Source organism: Serinus canaria, chromosome 3, assembly GCF_022539315.1.
Source record: "Serinus canaria isolate serCan28SL12 chromosome 3, serCan2020, whole genome shotgun sequence".
Classification (NCBI taxonomy): domain Eukaryota; kingdom Metazoa; phylum Chordata; class Aves; order Passeriformes; family Fringillidae; genus Serinus; species Serinus canaria.
This window is the reverse complement of record NC_066316.1, coordinates 51,801,332-51,821,407: the sequence shown is the minus strand read 5'-3', so window position 1 is coordinate 51,821,407 and position 20,076 is coordinate 51,801,332. Positions and strand designations below refer to the sequence as shown.

The 20,076-nt window shown below is 37.2% G+C and overlaps 1 protein-coding gene across 6 annotated transcripts in view; it reads right to left on the bottom strand.

Moving 5' to 3' along the window:
• ADGRG6 (adhesion G protein-coupled receptor G6) overlaps positions 1-20,076 on the bottom strand; it is a 111,122-nt gene that overhangs the window by 18,342 nt on the left and 72,704 nt on the right. For all 6 annotated transcript variants that reach the window (XM_018920017.3, XM_009095310.4, XM_018920018.3 and 3 more), the window contains 9 exons: positions 17,669-17,811; positions 16,856-16,970; positions 13,744-13,805; positions 12,151-12,358; positions 11,538-11,703; positions 8,152-8,292; positions 4,994-5,110; positions 3,860-3,905; positions 2,060-2,166 (listed from right to left, as the gene is read on the bottom strand). In XM_018920017.3, coding sequence (XP_018775562.1) covers positions 2,060-2,166; positions 3,860-3,905; positions 4,994-5,110; positions 8,152-8,292; positions 11,538-11,703; positions 12,151-12,358; positions 13,744-13,805; positions 16,856-16,970; positions 17,669-17,811 — 1,105 coding nt within the window. The remainder of the gene's footprint in view (positions 1-2,059; positions 2,167-3,859; positions 3,906-4,993; positions 5,111-8,151; positions 8,293-11,537; positions 11,704-12,150; positions 12,359-13,743; positions 13,806-16,855; positions 16,971-17,668; positions 17,812-20,076) is intronic.

Genomic DNA, 20,076 nt, shown 5'->3' with positions numbered 1-20,076 from the left:
CAGTGTTATTTCCTTTTTTTAAGAACAAGAAAATATGAGAATGTTCAGATTTATATCACTGTGGAGAAAATGTGAGCAAACACTAAGAGATTATTATGTCAATTCTACAGTCATTTTCACTGTTGTCCCTAGCAAAATGAAACATTAAATGCTACAAAACTTTGCATGTTTTGAAGGAAAAGGCAGGAGCAGGTTTTCCTTACTGTCCATACCTACCCTATGTGATAGTTTATTTATACATAAGGAGATAGTTTTTTGGAAATAAATTAGTATCTAAATTAAAGTAAAAAGAAATTATTAAATTGGAAATGTAACTAGAATGGTCAAAACTATGTAAAAATCTATTGGAATGCAGCCCAAATTCAAAGACCTTCTGCCTTATTTCTTACTGCCATGAAGCATTCAGGGAAGAGAAGGGGCTCATTGAATATATCCTAAAGAAAGCCTTTTCTTAATCCCTTTGGGGATGAAAAGTGGAACAAGACCATAATTTAGCTTGCAAGAAGACACAAAGTTTGTGGCTCTCCCATATCTACATCTCAGCATGATGTGATGAGAGCAGTCCTATTAAGAAGGGTCTAGAAGGCCAAAGCTGAAAAAGTCAGCATATGTGGCTCCCTTGTGTGGTTTAAGTCCTATTTGATACTGCCACAAGTTACTTCAAACCCCAAATACTTCCACTTAGAAATTATTCCTGCTGTGCCCAGGAGTCAACATCTTTTCTGCAGCTATGTTTTACAGGCCAAAGAATGTTAATTTCAGCTGGAAAAAAATGTATCAGCCCATTACTGAGCATCAACAACCACCAAAAGTTCAGAAAAGATAGCACTATTCAATTTTTTCATGTTGGGATTTTTTTTTTTCCTCTGGATAGCACTTCACCAGTGCAAATTGCTGGAGGCAGCTGAATGCTGGAGGCTATGCTGCTGAGGCTGAAGTGTCCATATGGTTCCCTCTTTCACCTCCTGGACAGACACTGCTCTGCCAGCCACCCTGTCTGGAGACTTTGCTTAAGGCTCTGACGGAGTATGGGCTATGAGTTCTGTACCAGTGCTCTGTGAGCAATCTTTTTTCAAGAGAAGGCCTGTAACATAAGGCATCCCCAAAACTGAGTAAAGCCAAGCAAGCAAACAGCCAATATGGGTTTACACATTGTGCAAAAGGTGCCACTTCATAGTTTATGACATTAGATAAATCTTGTCAGCTTTGAGAACTAGATCTGCAAGGGACAAGTCAGCCTTTCTATCAAAGGATGAAAGAGAATTATTGTGCTCCCTTGACTTTTCATCCTCATTACTATTTCTGTTGTCTGAAGGATGTTTTTCTTTCCCTGTTTTTCCCTACAATGAGTCTCTTTTCTTTTTGTTCTGAAAACAGCATTTCTAACTATTTCTCATGTTTTCTTGGTTTTCTTTTTCTCCTGCAAGCAACTTCTCACTTTCTCAATCTGGAAATTTCAAATAGACTTTCTTATTCACTTCCCTCTTGTTCCACACCTCCTTCCTCAGCTGCAGGTCACTTTTGTCAGATTATACTGTTAAGGGATATGTCAGAGATACCCTGAAACTTAGGACTCATAAAGATACCTTTTTTTTCCTGTCTCTCTAGTGGAAATGTTAGTACTGGGCCTTGGTTATATTAAGTTGGATGTTATAATATGCTATTTGTATTTTGGTATCACTCAGAAGTCTCAATCTCAAGTCTTCTGTGGCACAGTATTTTTAAAACATGGAAAAATCTCATGGGTACGTTTTAGTTATTTAAAACATAATATTTAGCCACTTTTAAAGAATTTATTAATGATAATAATAACAACTATTACAATATTCTTCCATTGATAACTTTATTAATGATCTTGTTCCTGAATCCTTATCACTAGCTACTTTGTTATGACAAGATAACTTTATGATAATAAGGGGGAAATCATGTATTATTAATATTATAAATTATATGCAAAAGAAAGAACTCAAGTAACAAAAATGAAAGTGGTCTTGCCACCAGACAAAAGCTGTGTTGCTGTTCCTGGGAAAGTAACATGGTGAGTAGTGAGTTTTCCTACCATTAGGACCCCAAAGTGTGTGAGGTGGTTGCATAAGCACACAGTTTCATTTTCATTGGACTCTGCATCCACCTGGCAGCCCGCAGGGTTCCAGCCACCACTGCCACCTGTGGAAATGAAAGATGAGAAACTGGTGTCCAACAAACACATGTCAGCCTCTCTTTTAGAAGATTTCTCACTTCATCCTGTGCAAATGCAGAAGTGCTTTCTCAAATTGAATGAGCCAGCATTAAAAACAGCTACAAGAGAAGCAAGTGTCAGATTTCCTAGTTTCTGCAAAGAATCACCCCAGATGAGTGTCCCAGAAATAGACTACTGAGCAGAGGCAACGGATGGAGATGTATAATAAAGTCAGGGAGCTTTTTGCTTACTGAGTAGGACATGGATCATGCATTAAGACACACCTTAGTTTTACCCAATAATAAGATGGTTTTAGAACTCCTTTTTCCCCCACTAATGTGATGTCTACACCTGCCTGCCTCCCACTCATCTATCCTCAGGCACATGAAAGCTTTTACAGCCCAGGAGCAGAGGGTCCCACTCTTCCTCTCTGCAGCATGTAAAGCAGAAGCTCAGAGGGAGTAATCCCAATGATCTCTGGTGGCCTCACAAAAAACATGAAGTGAACTATTACCAGCCCACTCCACTTGAAAAGGCCATTCTGAAAAACAAATAGAAAGATTTTAGTTTAAAAATTAAATGTTAAAAACTAAAATTTGTTTCTTTGTTCATTTTTCCCTTGCCAAAATATGAGCTAGTTTTGTGAAATTATTCTTATTCTCTGACTCTTAAAAACATTTTTCTCATGCTCTTGACAAAATCCACCATAATTTGCTCTGTAACTTCAAGACAATCAAACACTCAAATTCAAGACATTCTCTCAAAATACTGCAGAGAATTCTGTGAAGATGTTCCAAAACCACTTAAAACTCTTCTCCACTCAAGCAGCCACTGTGAATAGTTTCCTCCCTCCCTGTGTGTTTCTCCTTTAATGTGATTCTTAAGTTCAGCTTCCTAACTAGTTTCTATGATTTTTTTGCTCATTTTAACCCTCCCAAATTCTTCTCAGTTGCCCTGTCTGTATTTCCTACTCCGAAATACAAATTTAGATGTTAAATTTTATTTCTTGCAAGACTCTGTGTCCTGAACCTCTCCATCCGAAATCCTACAGCTCTGTCTGTTTCTTTGTAAGGAAGAGAAATTTCTCAGCAGTGATCTCTAAAACAGAGACATCTGGAAATTCATCCCAGAGAACAACTTTGTGCAAAGGATTTGCCTGAGCAAAACATCACACACAGGTTTGGCAGTAGTGACCATTCTTTGATGAAGAATGGTCTAAAATGTTGTTTTATTAATGTGTGTGTCCATATGTGACCATAAAAGTTTATAATCTGTAACAGTCACAATCTTACACCTATATAACCCAGTTCTTAAAAAAATGAACAGTTAAAAGTATGGCTAAGAACCATTCATGTGTAGGAGTAGCATTATAATTTTATTTGCTCATATAGACAGATCAGAGAAAAACTGCAGATATGGGAAAAAATTGGAAGAACTTATTGGAAAAAATTTAAATCTTTAAAACATTTACATTAAAAACAATCTTTAAAAAGGAGTATTTAAAATTTGCTGTTACAAGTAACTATGTTACCCAGAAGAAATTATACACTTCAATGAGTGGACTTTATTGAATCCTGAAAGGATCGATTTGGGAGCAAAATAGCCAAAACTGTGACCAATTTTAAAACTCAGACATATTCATCCCTCTCAGGAAAGAAATTACAGTATTTTCAAACTTACCATTTTTGTTCATATCCCAGAAGACACAGGTAGGTTTAGGATCTTCCTAAGAACAGATGTAAAAGTAGACTTTGTATATCTCTTCAGACATAAATCTCATAATTTACAACAGATGTTGCAATGCATGTATTTTCATTTGATGAGCTGAAGAATCAATATCATTTGATTGTTGAAAATTTGCCTAGTGTCAAATTAGAGTTTTTTTCTGCTAGACAAACAGATTTGTCCAAATTGCAAAATCTAGAGCATTGCTTCTATGTACTGTTCAATGGTTCCTTTTGCACACCCTCAGAATAATGAAGTTTTCTCATTACTGAAGTTATCCATGAGTATGATATCTTTATATAATCTAAATACTTTTACCTGATTGCTGCCTTAGGGCTTCTCCATGAATCCTCTATGTAAAGCTTGAAAATGTACAAATGCCTGCTGAACACATGTGTAGGTTGTTTTGCCTAACCTTAAAATATTAATTGTTATGCAATGCAAGACAAAGTCAGTTGAGCTGTGAAAATTACAAACCAGGTTCTCATTACATAAACAATTTACTTAGGTATTGCATTTTAACATTTTCTTTAATGTTTCAAGTGCTAGTGCCTCTTTAGGAATAGTCAAGCTCACACGTTTTCTAACTGGAACAGTATGTGCCAAAAGGTTGCATTTGGTCTCTATTTCCCTAAATTTACTGTAGTCATCTTTTATAAGTGTGTTTCTGTCCATTCCTCTGATGAAAAACACATAACAACAAAATAATTCCGGGGACTATTAACAAAGCAAATAATGTTTGGTCAAAGAATTTAAGTAATTATGAAGTTACAGTGTAATAAATCATGTCCCTGGTCATGAATATGGTCATTAACAAAGACTTCACCTACAGTTATTGGCACAGATATTACTTATCAGGGGCAGAATCAATGGTCTTGCAGATAAATGTTAGGTCATGAATGGAGTGCAAATGTATGAGGATGGGAGAGATTATTTGTTTCTACGTTGTGCTTGCATGCTTTTGTTCTAGACTTCTTAATTTTGATTTGAGTTTGATCTTACTCGAAATCCATCCATATAAATCAGTTTATAATCTTAGCCTTTACCATATATAATCTGCATTCCTCTGAATAATCAGTCTTGTTTTACCTGAATTTTGGTATGCTTGATTGTAACCTTCACATAATCCTGAAGATCCTGAATGGTTAAGTTTCCAATACTGCATGCTACCACAAAACTGGTCAAATTGGCAGGATTTTCTGCATCCTTCAAGAAATTAAGAAAAATATAATAAGTGCTTGCAATGGCACATAACATAAAAGCCAGAGTACACAGTTTCATTTTGGAGCGTGCCAGAATAAGTAAGTTGTCAGCATTTCTATACTTTTGATCACACAATGTAAGAACGTTATGTTTATAAAATCAAATTATGGGTTAGCCTCATGGAAGCTTTCCTATTTTTCTTGTAGCCATAAACATGCATAGGCACAATTACAGAGAGAGGTTAGAAGGCAAACAAAATTATAACTCAAACAATGTGGAAGATAACAACCCATGATATGATTAGCTCATTTCCCTAAACAAGCATGAACGAGCTCACTTATCTTATTGTTGACACTGTCCTTTAGTAAATGCAAAGTTTTTAGAGAATAAACCATTTTCTGCACATTGAGGGTGTTAAATCACCCTCAATCTTACAATGGTTGACTATGAAGTAGTAAACAAATACAAAGCAATGTTACATACTGAAGGGGATAGCATTTTCTCTAAGGTCTTATTCTATAGGAATTTAAACAGAATTCTGACATTATCACTGACCAGTAGGATTTTTAACCTGCAGCTGATGATTTTCCAGAAGAGGTGGTTTCCTTGGAAACTAATTATTTATTGAAATGGAAGTGCATTAGCAGTACTATTTCCTTTTGATAGGCTTCTATTGGAACCTGCATATTTAAATGCCTGGTTGGAAAGCTTGGTCACTGCCAGTGGCAAATCTTAGGTAAAATGAAGTCTTCTATTGCCACTCACTTTCCTTCCCAAAATCTGGTCTGCCAAACTCCTGAACCTTTGATTCCTTCCATTTAGGAGTTTTGTTAACTTAACAAGACGTCAGGTTTCAGCTTAGCACTGGGCTTGTGAGATCCCACCACTCATGACAGACACAATAGTTTCTGTTATTAGGTGGATATTATCCTGAGAAGAATATTTTATTTCTGAAGAACCATATCCAAGAATTTTCAGACACAGTATTTCAGATTATACTGGAGCTTTATGGCAAAATTTCCTAAAACCTTCAAAATTGAAGAGGAAAGAAAATGCAAATTTCTAAGCAGTTCTTTAGTATTCAGACAAGAAAAAGTCTCTTGGCTACCAGCTACATTTGAACATCTGACAAAGTCTATGAAAGTCCTTGGACATATTTCCACAGGTTTCAGTGGATTCTGTCTGTAGCAGATAAGAAAAACGAGACATAGTTGGTCTCTTTAGTGAAGGCAATTTAATATATTCTTAGGTGTGCTTTAAAGTAAAATACAGATTACTGCTTATGTAGCCATAAGGCTGTGTTCAGCTGAAGTTCAACAGTTCAGGCATAGATGTTTACACTGAACACACCTGTGTTTGTTCAAGTGAATCCCACCCTGAACAGCTTTTATATAGTCCTCTAAGTAATGGAACCATCTATAATGAATTAAAAGCCAAAACTTACTGGAATTCTCTCAGCTGCAATACAATAATCCCCTACCTCCAATGCTGCAAAGTATGTTTCACTGTTATGTTGAATACTTTTAAGAAAGACAACTAATAATATTCAGATATTTGTAATTGAACGTGGAAGAAATATGAAATGCAATACAAATAAAATACTCTTATACTAATGGATAAAGTTATTTGTTTTGACCTGGCATGTGGAGTTTATTTGTAGACCTTATTTTAATCTCCTTTTTCTTTAACTTCCTTTTTTTTAGACTTCCTAAAAATGTGAGGATTGCACATTTTTAATTCATTGTGTTAAACACATCACCCATAAAGACTTTGAAAAACACACAAAAAATGAAAGGCGTTTTAGTTGCAAATTAAGGTGCAATTTTTATGGTTTTTGTTTTTCAATGGGTTATTAAGCACCACTTAGAAACACATTCTGGCACCATTAAGGGACACATTCTGACTTCATATGATTTTATGCCGTTATGACCAGCCTCCATCTGTATTCTTCTGGGGTTTTTTAAATTAAAGATATTCATCCTGTTTTTCTCAAAAGCAGGCTTAAAACGAATACAATTTAAAATAAAAATACTTTGGGGTGTATTTCAGAAGGCAACTGTGGGTCATGGGTATTTTCTTGCCTAGATTATCTGAAGAATCTGGATACACTGCCAATAAAAACGATAATATAGGGACAATACAATACTACGGAGTTCTGCGGATGCAGAAGAGCCAAAGGTCACTTGAAATACTGATGGGAAAACAAACTCAAGTCTTCTGAGACACATTCTACAGTTCACCATGAAACAATGTTTCCTTCTTAATTAACTTTTTTTTCCCCCCCAAATAACTGTGGTTTTGGTTTTCTTTTTCCAAGCTGCAAACTTTTCCTAATACTTTTGGCACCTACCATGCAGGCACTATTTACAATTACCATTTGATAAAAAAATAAAACATCAAATCTACCTGAGCATGTTTAGGTTTCAGGTACAAGTATTGTTCTCCTTATTCCTATTAAAATATGGTATGCTTATGAGAACACAGGTATGAAAAGAACAGTGTGTATATATATATATATATATATGAACAAAAATCCTCTGGCTGCTAACCATCAGCCTGGGGTTTCCAACTGAATACAGAGCAGTCAGCTGGATATAACTGCTAACCAGCTCCTAAAAGGAAAGGAGAGTACTTGACAGTGTTATATGCCAAATTCCCTACTGATAGAAAAGAACCCGGCTCCACTGAAAATCAAGGAGCTATATTAATGAATTTTAACAGAATTAAAGGCTTTTTTAAAGGCTTTTGCTGCTTTCCTCTAATATTTAGTAGTTGGGATACAGTTTTCCGTAGATTATCCTGAAAAAAGGTTTATTTCACATGTGAGAGGAATCTGCAGTTAAACTACCGACTTCAACTCAACTTGGGCACTTCAACTATTTTGCTGCTCTGAACATAAGACTGTCTTTAGTGCCGACATTTGCAGTTGTCTTTTAATCCCTGTAACTCATGAGATACTGTGAAAGGATTACGCTACAGGAATCTTTTAGCAGCTGGCTTTGATTCACCCTATCTGTATTGACTTCAAGCACATTGATGCTTACCTGAAAAAGACCATTTTTATTGAAGAAGGTAAACTGAGCCCTGGATATAACTTCAAACTCTTCTTGACTTAAATTCTTCAGTAAACTTGGTGGCAGAACAATCGAAGCGATGGCACTTGTCTGATCCTCGTCAAAGTCTATCTGTTAAATAAAACCAACAGGAGAACATCTTCAAACAATAAAGAAACCATCTGTTGTCCACAACTGGGTTCACACTCTTAAACAGAAATATCTAGATATGGGACTAGAACCAATGAAGACTAAAATGACTTGTGCCTATGTAAGAGTTGATACAATAAATAAACTTTTTAAAGGCTAGGGACATTTCCCACTTTTCCAGCATGAGATCAGCCTTCTGCTACAGAAAGATATTCGATAAAACCAACAAAGAAACAAACTCCTCCACTGCTATAATGATGATTTGGAAACAATGAGAGGGTAATTATGACAGTCATAACCATTTTCAGTAGCATTCAAGATACTTTTCCTCATAGCAAACAATGTTGAGAACTAAAAGATATGCTCTGAATCTTTCTTTATTAAATTGTATTAGTTGCCTTGATCTGCACATCTGAAATAATTCTCTTATGAGCTTTTATAGTTTCTCTGGAAAGGAAATTTAAAATTATTAGTGTCAGTTTTCCATATTTATTGTGCTGTGTAACAGAAAAAAAGACACTTTCTCACATCATATAAATTTAATATTTATTGGCAATGTGTCAGAAATCTAAAAGCCCTCTGTGGCCCAGGAATATAACAAGTGAGTAGGAAATAAAAGAGGATGCAACCCTGCATTTTATTAGCAATCCTGTGACTGATCACTTTCCCTCCTTGGCCAACTCAAAGTGTGCCACCATATCCATGAAGGAAGGGGAACAAGCCAGCTCACAGTGGCTCTATGGTAAAAGCACTTCAGAATTTTACTGTGAGATATTGGAACTCCCACTACAGACTTCCCCAGAGACATCCTGGCCGTGTACCTATGCCTCTCGTGGACAGCTGTGTCATTCTAAAAGCACCATTAGCTAATAGAAAGTTAAAAGTCATAGGCTATTAACAGATTATTCACCCTTGGAAATCAGTAAGAAGTAGCTCACAGACATCTCCTGACAGGGTTAAATGCAGTTCAAAACCAGGTTTTCAGAGGTTGGTTCTGTCACAGTAAACAGAAAGTGTGTACGTGATAAAGATGTCCCATTAGGCACTGTCTGCAAATAGAGTAGAAGAGGCTTCTCCAAAGAAGCATGGATATGTTACAGGAATAATTTAATAATATGAATCACCAAAACCTAACTTAGTCAAAGTTTTGGCAAGAAACATAAAGACACAGGGGACTGAAATAGAATCTTTCCAAACTGCCATGGATAAATTTGCTTGGTATCTACTTTAAGAAAAAAATACAAGAAAAAAGTAATCTGGAAACATTCTGACATACAGCTTGAAGAGTTTAATGTTCCCTGATGAGCCTAGGATAGATCATCACATTACTGGTGAAAAACGTGGGCTTTCACAAGGGAATCTCCCTTCAGCAGGGATAGAAAGTATCTTTCTGACAGGCATGGAAAATATAAAGGGTGCCCACAGCTGCTGCAACTTTTCTGGTAGGAAGGATGCTAAGAATTCTCAATCAGCTGTTGGAAATGTGAAAGTCTGAGAAGAAGCTCATGTTCCAATAGGAACAGTATAAATAATTTGACGGAGTTTGGATTTTATGATTATTTAGACAGTGCTGTAATAAATGATTCCTGGACGAGAAAATTCCTGGATGTCCTCAAACCACAGATGGTAATTCCTGTTTTATGTATGATCATCTAAAACCTGGCTTCAGAATTTTCCTTTCCTCTTTCCATAAATAAAGGATGAAATCTGCAGGAGAAACATTCCTTTGATAACAAAGAACTATTCAGCTTCACAAACAGCTATTGAGCTTCATTAATATGAGAGCTAAACAAAAGTAGATTTACAATCACCAAAAATTTCTGATAAAATTGATTCAAAGGAATTTTAGCTAAAATATCAAGTAATATAGATATGTGAAAACTCAAGTTCATTAAATCTATTTTTATCTATTTAAACAAGCATTTGAGTTTTGATCCAAAGTCTCCATATATGCACAAGTCCTAAAGCCTACTATATTACTACAACTTTTTCTAGGAAGTAGACATTCTTCTGTCTTCATTCTTGTTTTGATTTTTACAGTATATAGTATTTTATAAAATGATCAGACATTTATTAGGATTGTTGTGTTGCCAATTTGCAGCAGGAATTAATTTGTTTCCATAAAATACTTATACTCTAGTGATTAGTCTTTAGCTGTTTTTATAATGCCATATTTTCTTGAATTCAGTTTTAGTTCCTTTGGCCCAAATGATAGCAGATTTTTTTGTCTTTCTGTGTAATATTTTCTGTAAGTTTCTCCAAGTAAGACTCACTTTACTTAAATGGTTAAACACCCAGGAAACTGAGATTACATTACCTCTGTCACAGACTTCCTATTTAACTGAAAAAAAAAAAATTAAATTGCACTGCATTTTTAAAAGCATTCAGGTGCCTTAAGATACAGACAGGCATGTAGTGAAATTTAAAAACTTTTGGCACCTCATCACTACTGGTTTCAAAAGAACCTCTGGAAAATCCTGTAGGTGCTCATGTGCTTCTCAAGCAGTATTTCAAATTTTAAGATGTCTGGTTTTTTCTATTTGTGGGAAAAAAGCAAAGAAAAAATATTTTTGAGGTGATGATAAATATCTTAATTATAGTATCCTGTCTAGCTACGGTAGCACTGGAGACCTTCCTAAATTTTGTGTGATCTATGTTTGTTTTATTTTTAATGTCTAGGCTGGTCAAGCTCCACATGAATGACTTGAACTGCCTCAGATATCCTAAATCCTAAATCAACCTATACGTGGACAACTGGATTAGACTTAAGTTTCTTTTAGCACTTAATATTTAAACTGTTCTGGAAGGCTGAAGAACTACTGTATCTGCAGAAATCCATATGTAGATGCCTATATATAGGTGTCTTGTTTTAAAGCTGAAAGACATCACATGAGTTGTTAGATATTGCACAATGGTCAGTGCCACAGATTGTTAAAGGTTGTTTTCCTTTTTCACTAGTAAAAAGAAAACCCACAAAACTAAAAAAAGGTCAAGTGTGTTGTGGATTTATAAGCCAAATTACTTTTTATCTGCATGGAATGTGAGTTTATCTGTGTTTCCTGTCACTCAAGGAAATACTACATTAATCTGTTTGGATGATTGTAGGGAAAAGGAAATAGAAAGCAGGGGGAGAACTGGGAGTTGTAAGTGGATTTATAGGAACCACAGTAAACACACTTGGAACAAGAGGTACATTTCATGTTCAAATACAGCTGCTTGTTCTGTACCTGGAAATCAGATGCATTATTCTGTGGACTGACGCTGAAAGCACCACCCTTGAACGAAGTTGAATTTATAGAGGACACTCCAAGTGCTAGATTTCGTGTTGAAATACTCATGGATGGTCCAGCAAAATGGATCTTTAAAGCCAAGGCATCAATAGTTTTTAGAGCTCTAAAAACAGAAATAAAAATTACTCTGAAAACTCAATACAGAAAAAAACCCCACCTATGCTCTGCATGCTCCTCACATAAGAAGAGGATCCTCTTCTAACTACGTTTCTGTTACCCATCTGTGTATTCACAAGGAGATTCTTGGACTGTAAATTTATGCATGTCTCTTGAAAACAAAAGCTTTTGACTGACACAAACTGTGTGACTACATATCACTGGTCCTGAAATCATTTTCCAACAATACTTATATCTATGCTGTGTCATGTTTCAGAAGACTTCTTTTCCATCCAAATACTTTGTCATGCACACTAATATTTGTTTTGGGAAATTGTTTTTGATGGAAATCAGAAAACTTTGATTTTCTGGTTTGTCTATACATGGAAAAATTAATCCCTACAGTCTTGCAGGTTGCTCTCAAAAAGCTTTTCTCAAATGCAGAAATACTTACTCTGAAGATGAGGCTGCCAATACACTGTCTGAACTGGCTAGAATATTGGAAAAAATTGTCACCACGGTAGAACCCAGAGATTCATCAATTTCTTCATCGTTCACAATTTTTTTGAGCTTCTGCACAACGTCATTTACTTTGTCTGAGGTCAGCTGCTGCCCCTCACCAGTGAGATTCAGAAGCTGATTGGCAATATCTGCTGCATTTTCTGTGAACATACAGAATCAAGCAAAAAGAGAAAATAATGCATTGCACTCCTGAAGTAGTCCAGAATTACAAATTTTTATAATCACTGTTGAAAGTTAGGGTATGTTCTATGGTATATGTAATGAACATAGGATTGCATCATTTTGTCAAACTTATAATTTTTTAAATATATATAGGATGTGCTGATTATATACTATCCTCATTGGCTGTGTCTTTCTTTTCTTTGTTTTGATTTGAGTTTGTAAATCAGAACTATTATAGAAAGGGGTGAATGAATGAAAAAGAGAGGAATACAACGAGTAGTATCTTCTTTTTTTTCCTCCTTATGGTATCCTTTCTTTTTCACTGAGAAAAAGTTTCACTCTTGAAGTGAAACAAATTCATCCAAGGTCTCTATCACTGAAAAAGTGTTCACTCCTTTAAGCTTTCTGACGGAAGTCTGACCCCCTTGCAAATGTTTCAGTTCTTTCAGAGGATGCTACTCTTACTTGTCAGAGGCCTGGCAAGCACAACACACAAGCAAATTTCACTACAAGAATCTTCCTGATAAGGAAAGTTTGATAGCATGTCCAATGGCAAAACATGTTAAAACTGTAATTTTAATGCCACCTGGACAGAAAACTAATATAAACACTAACCTTTAACAACTTCAAAATATTTGAGATTTAATGGAATTTGCAAATAAGATTTTGAAAGATCAGCCTTCTTTAGTTTGCAGCTGGCTGTGGGTTGTTTTTTTATTAATACATGTTCCTGATAGATTTACTGTGGAATATTCATTTTACATGACATGATGTTTTTCATATAATCTGAGTACAAGTACCCAATTGACTGAGTTAGGCAGCCAGGCTCCCTGGGACACCAAAAGAAGCTTCTCCAAGACAGCAATTCAGAACAAGAGCTTATTGTAGGTGCTCTGCACATTATACATAGGACTGTGTAATTCTCTTCACTAACTTTGGCACTAAAAAAGGGACCATAACATTGTTGTCCTGTTATTTTATTACTCTTTCATGGCCAAAATGACGTAAAAGGGTATTTTAGAAACAGAGAATAAATCTGCAAATATCTGATTGTAAGTCCAGTGAAGAGAGCAGGAGCCTTTCCCCTGGCAGGCATTGAAAATATTTAAAAATTTGCCCTAACTTGAATATCAAATAGGGGTAAGATACCACCTTCCTTTCCTCTTGATTAAATTGCCTGAAGAGTTTGATTTAATTCAGTAATTGCTTTCCAGAGCTCTAAATGAGTGAGCTGAATTGAACTTGGGTGTACTTACCCAGAGTTCAATTATTTACTTTGCACTGATGTTTTTAGAAATATTTTTAAACAACTTAGCATAAAGAGAAAATATGTTCTTTCAGAGACCAACACTAATATACCCACCTGTGCAATTTCTAAGATCAGGTTGACCCCAGTATGATGTATAATTCTGCAGACCCAAATAGCTGAAGAGGGAAAATGAGAAAATTCACATCAAATATCATAGCAAAATTACAAAAATATTTCATAATTCTTATGTAGGTTTCTCAGTGGTTCACTCTTCTCAATTCCCAATATTTGTAGCAAAATGGCCCCTAGTGAAACACAATATATATACTTGACAGTGAAAGTATATGATTGATTAACTGATAGTGCTGAGAGAAACCTCAGTTTTTCAGAAATTCTGAAAATTTCTGGAAATTCTGGCTTTGTGTTTCAGGAAAGACCCAAATATTGAGACAAACTATGATGCCCCTATTATGGTCTAGGCATATGCTATTTCTATAATTTCTCCTTTATATAAACAGCTTTGATCTAGCCAATAGCAAGACATACTGCCTCTCATAAGAACATGCACAGGAGCCATGTGAAGGTATAAATTTATTCCACCAATAAAAACTAGGGTAAATAACTACTGGATCCAGGTCCAAAGTTAGGGGCAGATATAAAGATTCCCTTTTTGTTGTTTTTGAAAGCCTTACTATAGCCAAATACAGAATCACAGAATGGGTCAGGTTGAAAGGGACCACAGTGGGCACCTGGTCCAACTGTCCAACTCAAGCAGGATCATCCCAGAGCACATGGCACAGGATTGAGTCCAGGCAGTACTTGAGTAACTCCAGTGAGGGAGACTCCACACCCTCTCTGCACAATCTATTCTGGTCCTTGGTAACCCACACAGTAAATAAAATCTTCCTCACATTCAGGTGGAACTTCCTGTACATCCGTTTCTGCTCATTCCCCCTTGTCCTATTGCCTGGCACCACTGAACAGAGCCTGGACCCATCCTCTTGGCACCCTCCCTTCAGATAGTCATAGACATTGATGAGGTCCCCTCAGTCCTCTCTTCTCAAGGGTGAACAGGCCCAGCTCCCTCAGCCTTTCCTCATAGGAGAGATGCTCTAGTCCCTTAATCAGCTTTGCCAACCTGTAAAAAGGGCTCCAAAATTAAAAACACTTCTGCCTCAGTTTTCTTTAAAGACAAACTTGCTGTTACAGCATGGAAAAAAGACGGATGGTAAAAGGGAAAAAATTATCCCTTTACTCAGCACATGACAAAAAAACATTATTCCTCAGCTGACCACATTTATTGTAACAGCACAGGTAATCACCTACTGTGGAATGCAGATGACTAAAAGAGATTTTAGAAGAGCTTCCTCTTCCCTCCAAACAAATCCCACCAGTGCTCCATATTGGCAAAAGGTAGTGGAGGCAGAGGCAAGGAAGGCACAGCACCAGGCAGAACACAGGAATTTTTTTTTTTTTAATGAGAAGTGCTGTACACAATCATTTGTAGACCACAAATGAATAATAAAGATAAGCAATACTTGGACAGCAAAGGCCAGAAACCTTAATTTTTAATGATTTTGAGGCTCTGACATAAAACCAATTTGATTTCTGCAGTACTCACTCTACAACAAAAGTTGGTCAGTCAGAATCAGTTCTTGTACAAGATTAGGAGGCTGAGGAAGTGAGTTATTTAAGTATAATGCGGGTTGCCTTCCTGTCTGGCACTGAAACTCAAAGCTGATTCATATCCATGTTACCATACTATTTGGAAAAAGTAACAGATCTGGTCTTCTCAGAACATGTTCCAGATGTAATGTGGGTGGATAAGACTAATATATTGCATTTAATAGTAATCATCCTAAATACTGAAGGAATTAATTAATATTGCATCATCATAACCATGTTTACAGCACTCAAAGGAGATCAAAGCCATAACGTTTTGGTAATATATAAACAGAAGTAATAATATTCCCATTTTACAAATGGGAAATGGACATACAGAGTCAAAGTCTTCTGTAGATGTTTGCAAAAAACCCCTTACATTAGGGAAAATTTCTTAACCCTTAAAAAACTCAAGTTCAAGTCTTTAAGTATAAGATTATCCCCACCTTCAATTATTACTAACTACTGGCAAAATATTTGTTTCACAATTTCTTTTACTTTCCCCCTAATGAGATGAGGTGTTTTGGATTAAAACAAATACACATCTCATCTTCATAGAATTTTATTCTAATTCTTACACAAGTTAGATAGTAGTGGTGGAGTGTAGCAAATCTGAAGCTTTGGTAACGTAAAGGTCATGGCCAAGTGCAAGGTCCTGCATGTGGGTGAGGGCAATCTCAAGCACAAGTAGAGACTTGGGAGGAAAACGGGTTAAAAGCAGCCCTGAAGAGAAGGAATTTGGGATGTTGGTGGAAGATGCAGCCCAGAAAGCCAACCACATCCTGGTTGCATCCAGCTGCATCCATCTCTGGGGCCTGCAAGATAAGAAAAATGTGGACTTGCTGGATCAAGTCCAAAGGAGGCCCACAAAAATGATCAGAGGGCTGGAGCACCTCTCCTGTAAAGAAGCTGAGAGAGTTGGGGTTCATCCTGGAGAAGAGAAAGCTCTGGGGAGTTTTCAGCACCTAAAGGGGGTACAAGAGATCTGGACAGGGACTTTTTACAACAGCATGTAGTGACCAGACAATGGCAAATGGTTTTAAACTGAAAGAGAGGTTTCAGGTTTCAGCTAGATATTAGAAAGAGTTTTTTTACTTTGAGGTAGTGAGGCACTGGCACAGGCTGTCCAGAGAGGATGTGGATGCCCCATCCTTGGAAGTGTTCCAGGCCAGGATGGATGGAGCTCTCAGCAACTTGTCCCTGCCCATGGCAGGGGGGTTTGGAACTAGATGATCTTTAGGCTCCCTTCCAACCCAAACCCATTCTATGATTCTATGACTTGAGTAAAACAGTTTCATTCTGTAGGAAGATTTTATTTTAATAGTTATGGAGAACATGTATTAATTGTGGGCCCCAATATGCCCTATAAAAGTGGTAGATGAGTTTTTTTCCTATCAATGAAATACAAAATATTCCTGCACCTACCTAATCTTTCACGGTATAGAAAAAAATCTTTCTGAAATACAATACCAGCCAATGGCAACCATTATATATGACTAAATAATAACTATATATAACCAGAGTTCAGAAGCATCAGAAACTTCTCATATATTTGCACACCTACCAGGTTCTTGATGCAGTCTGAACTGAGCTCCCGTGGCAAAATGTGAAGTTGGTCACAGTAGGCCTGGTATCTGGCCAAAAATAGTTTGGAGGGTTTTCTTCAGCTAAACATTTTTCTGTAAAATGAGTGTATCAGTGTTAATAGTAAATTTCTTCACCTAATCATCTTCCATTTGTTGTCCTCAGCTCATCAACCAGCCTACAGCACAAAATTGTCTTAAAATGAAATGCTTGGTTGTTTGCAAAGGAGTGGGAATAGAGGGGTGCACAATGGGGGATCATCCATGCTGCTGCTGCTCAGAGGTAAGACTTGGATGTGTCTGCTGCATCCATCTGCACTCCAGCAGCCTCCACCTCCTCCCTTCCAAAGGAAGGGCAATCTTTGGTTGAAGCTGAATGGGAAGAGATGAGAGCTAAAAGAAGATTGATTAAGGGCAACTGTTGTCAGAAACACAAACACCATTGAGAAGTGGGGATGAGGGCCTTGGAGGCCCAAAATGTCTCATTTTAGCTCTGGCTGTAAAGCATATTTTGTTATCCTCAAACCACCAGAGCAGCTGTCAGGAACCTCCAAACCTCTTTCAACCAGACAACAAGACATTGACTAAAGCAATTTGAACAACTTTGTTTGTATTAAAAGTGGTATTTTGAGCACGGCTCCTTGAGATTAGTGGAACAAGTAGATTTATAGGGACAATTTAAAATCTGAAACCATCATACTGTTTGGAAATCTGCAATTATTTTAATACAGAAGATGCTTATTTATGAACAAGCAAAAAAAATTTCTTGTGTAACAAAGCTGAACACAACTTACCCACTGGATCAACATCCACAGCATGAAGTTGATATCCCTCTTCCATGGTTCGATTATTACTTATGAGCTTCTGTCGGATGTCTTCTTCTTCTAAATTGATGTTGTTGGTAGAATTATAAACCAGAAGAGCCAAAGCACTAAAACTGCAAAGAAAATTATCCAAGTGTTTCAGTCGGGAGAGCAGAGGCCAAATGTGTGGAAATAAAAATATCTGACCAACTCTGGTTTTCTGAGTATGGAACAGTGTCACCAAAACAGTGTTGCTCATTATCTGTAAATTAGTATTTTTGTATATATAGGGCCATGACAAGAAAATATGGCTGGGAAATTTAATCTCCTAGTTACCTTTAAAAAGCATCTCATCAGAAGAGCTAAAAAATGTTTTCAGAAGAGTTCAGAAGATAAAACCATAGAGTTGTGAGTTCTAAATAGGTCCTAATTAATTTTAAACATCTGGTTGCTAATGGCTTAGGAACTTATGAGCTGATTCATCCCACCTCACAAAACTTGTCAGGGTGGGACTAGCCATCCTCCAGAGGATCCACCTCTGGACTACAGAGAAAGACTAGGAGATTAACAAAGAACAGATGCCTAACATTTAAATCCTTCAAGTTTTTTTTATGGAGTGAAAAACACCCTGACATACTTCTGAAGCTTTTAGTCATAATTAGGAAAGTTGAGTTCCTCAGATGACTAATCGAAGTTTGAGCACTAATAGCTGTTTCTGTATTGTAGCCCACTGCTACTTTCTTGGACATCAGAAGTAGTTCAAAGTGCCCAAGACTCTTTCCTGTGAACAAAATAAAACAGGCCCCACCCTTGTCCAAAAACATTGCTTTTTTGGAAGGGAAATCATGTACAGCAAACCAGTTCTAGCAGGACACAGGAAATAAGCCCAGAGTGGAAGGCACAGAAGTTTCCTCCTGGGACAAAAGGAACTGTTGGAGATGAGAATATGTTGGTACCCAAGAGCATTGCTTGGCTCTGGCTAGTAGGAGGTAAGCCTCTAAAGCATGGAACATTGGATGTCCATGGAAGCCAAAATGTGGAAAAAAGGAAAAAGCAAACATGCTTTGGGCTGTCTTCATCTTAGCCTTGCCCTTGGATACCCATCAGCCTGAATAAAGACAGACCTTTGGAGCGTGTGAGCTGTTCCTGGCAGCCTGGTGAGCTGTGGCACTGCCAGCACACATACCGTGAGCAGGGCACACACCCACCAGGGGAGCTTTCACCTGTGGCCCCTTGTGCCACAAGAAAGCAACAGTCAGCTAAAGGGGCTTGGGGACTACGGGAAGAAGAGCAGCCGAAATAAATCTGTAGGGGTGCTGAAGAGGGCCAGTAGGGTTTTCAGGTACTCCTTCCCAGATAGACCAGGACTTCAACTACAAAAATCTTTCAGAAAGACATTCCCATGATGACGGCTCAGAACTACACTTTCCAGATGTGCCTAATTTTCTTGACAGATTCACTGTTTTACTGGTCACATGTTGCCGGAGAAGTAAGATAAAATGTGACCACCTGCAGGCTTGGCTTTCTCCTTTCCCAGTGGATGTATTTTAGCAGAGAAATTCCAGCTGTCTCAGGCCACGTCTCTCCTTCCCTGCTCCCAGAGATACTGAGTTCCTCCTAACATTCCTTTGGTCTCTGTGGGGTGTTTAACATCTATATGGCAAATAGCCTTAGTAGGGTGGATATGCATTAGCAGGCTTTTTCTGTATACCTCAGATATGTTACAAGTACAAATTTATTACGGCATTTATTTTTAGCAGAAGTATGGAAATTGCCTACAGGATTGCCAATTCCTTCAGCCCTCCAGTACTTCTGCCCCAGAGCCTCCTGGCATTTAACCATCTTTCCTAAAAGATTCTGGCTTCAGTCATCTATTCCCTTTACTTCAGAAGAGGAAAACTTAATATACTGATGCCACTCCCTACCTCAGCACTCTGGCTGCAGAACAGACATTCTGAACAGTCACCACTACTGCTTAGCTTCCTGTCTCAGGATTCCCAAATAACCAAAATGATATTTAGTATCCATACCTTTGAGGAAGGACAATGCCAACAAAATAGAAGGGATAATGATAGATGAGATAGAACTGGTTGCAGTTACATTGAAAAATTACAGAAAAAAGTATTGATTGTGAGGAAGAAAAGACTGGCAAAAGAAGACTGGCAAAAAGAATCCCTTAAACCAATCTGTTGTTTTCTGAGAAACTCTTAAAGCACAAGTATGTGTATACTGTATAATAAGAGCCTACTCCATATTATGATGAAAACAATTTCCACAAACTTTTCAGAATGACTCATGCTAGCTTCCCAGACTAAATAAATACCTTTTAACTTGACAGCTGACGCAACATGGAGTTCAGTGCTTCCTTCCACTTTTGTCATGCTCATATCCCAGAAAGA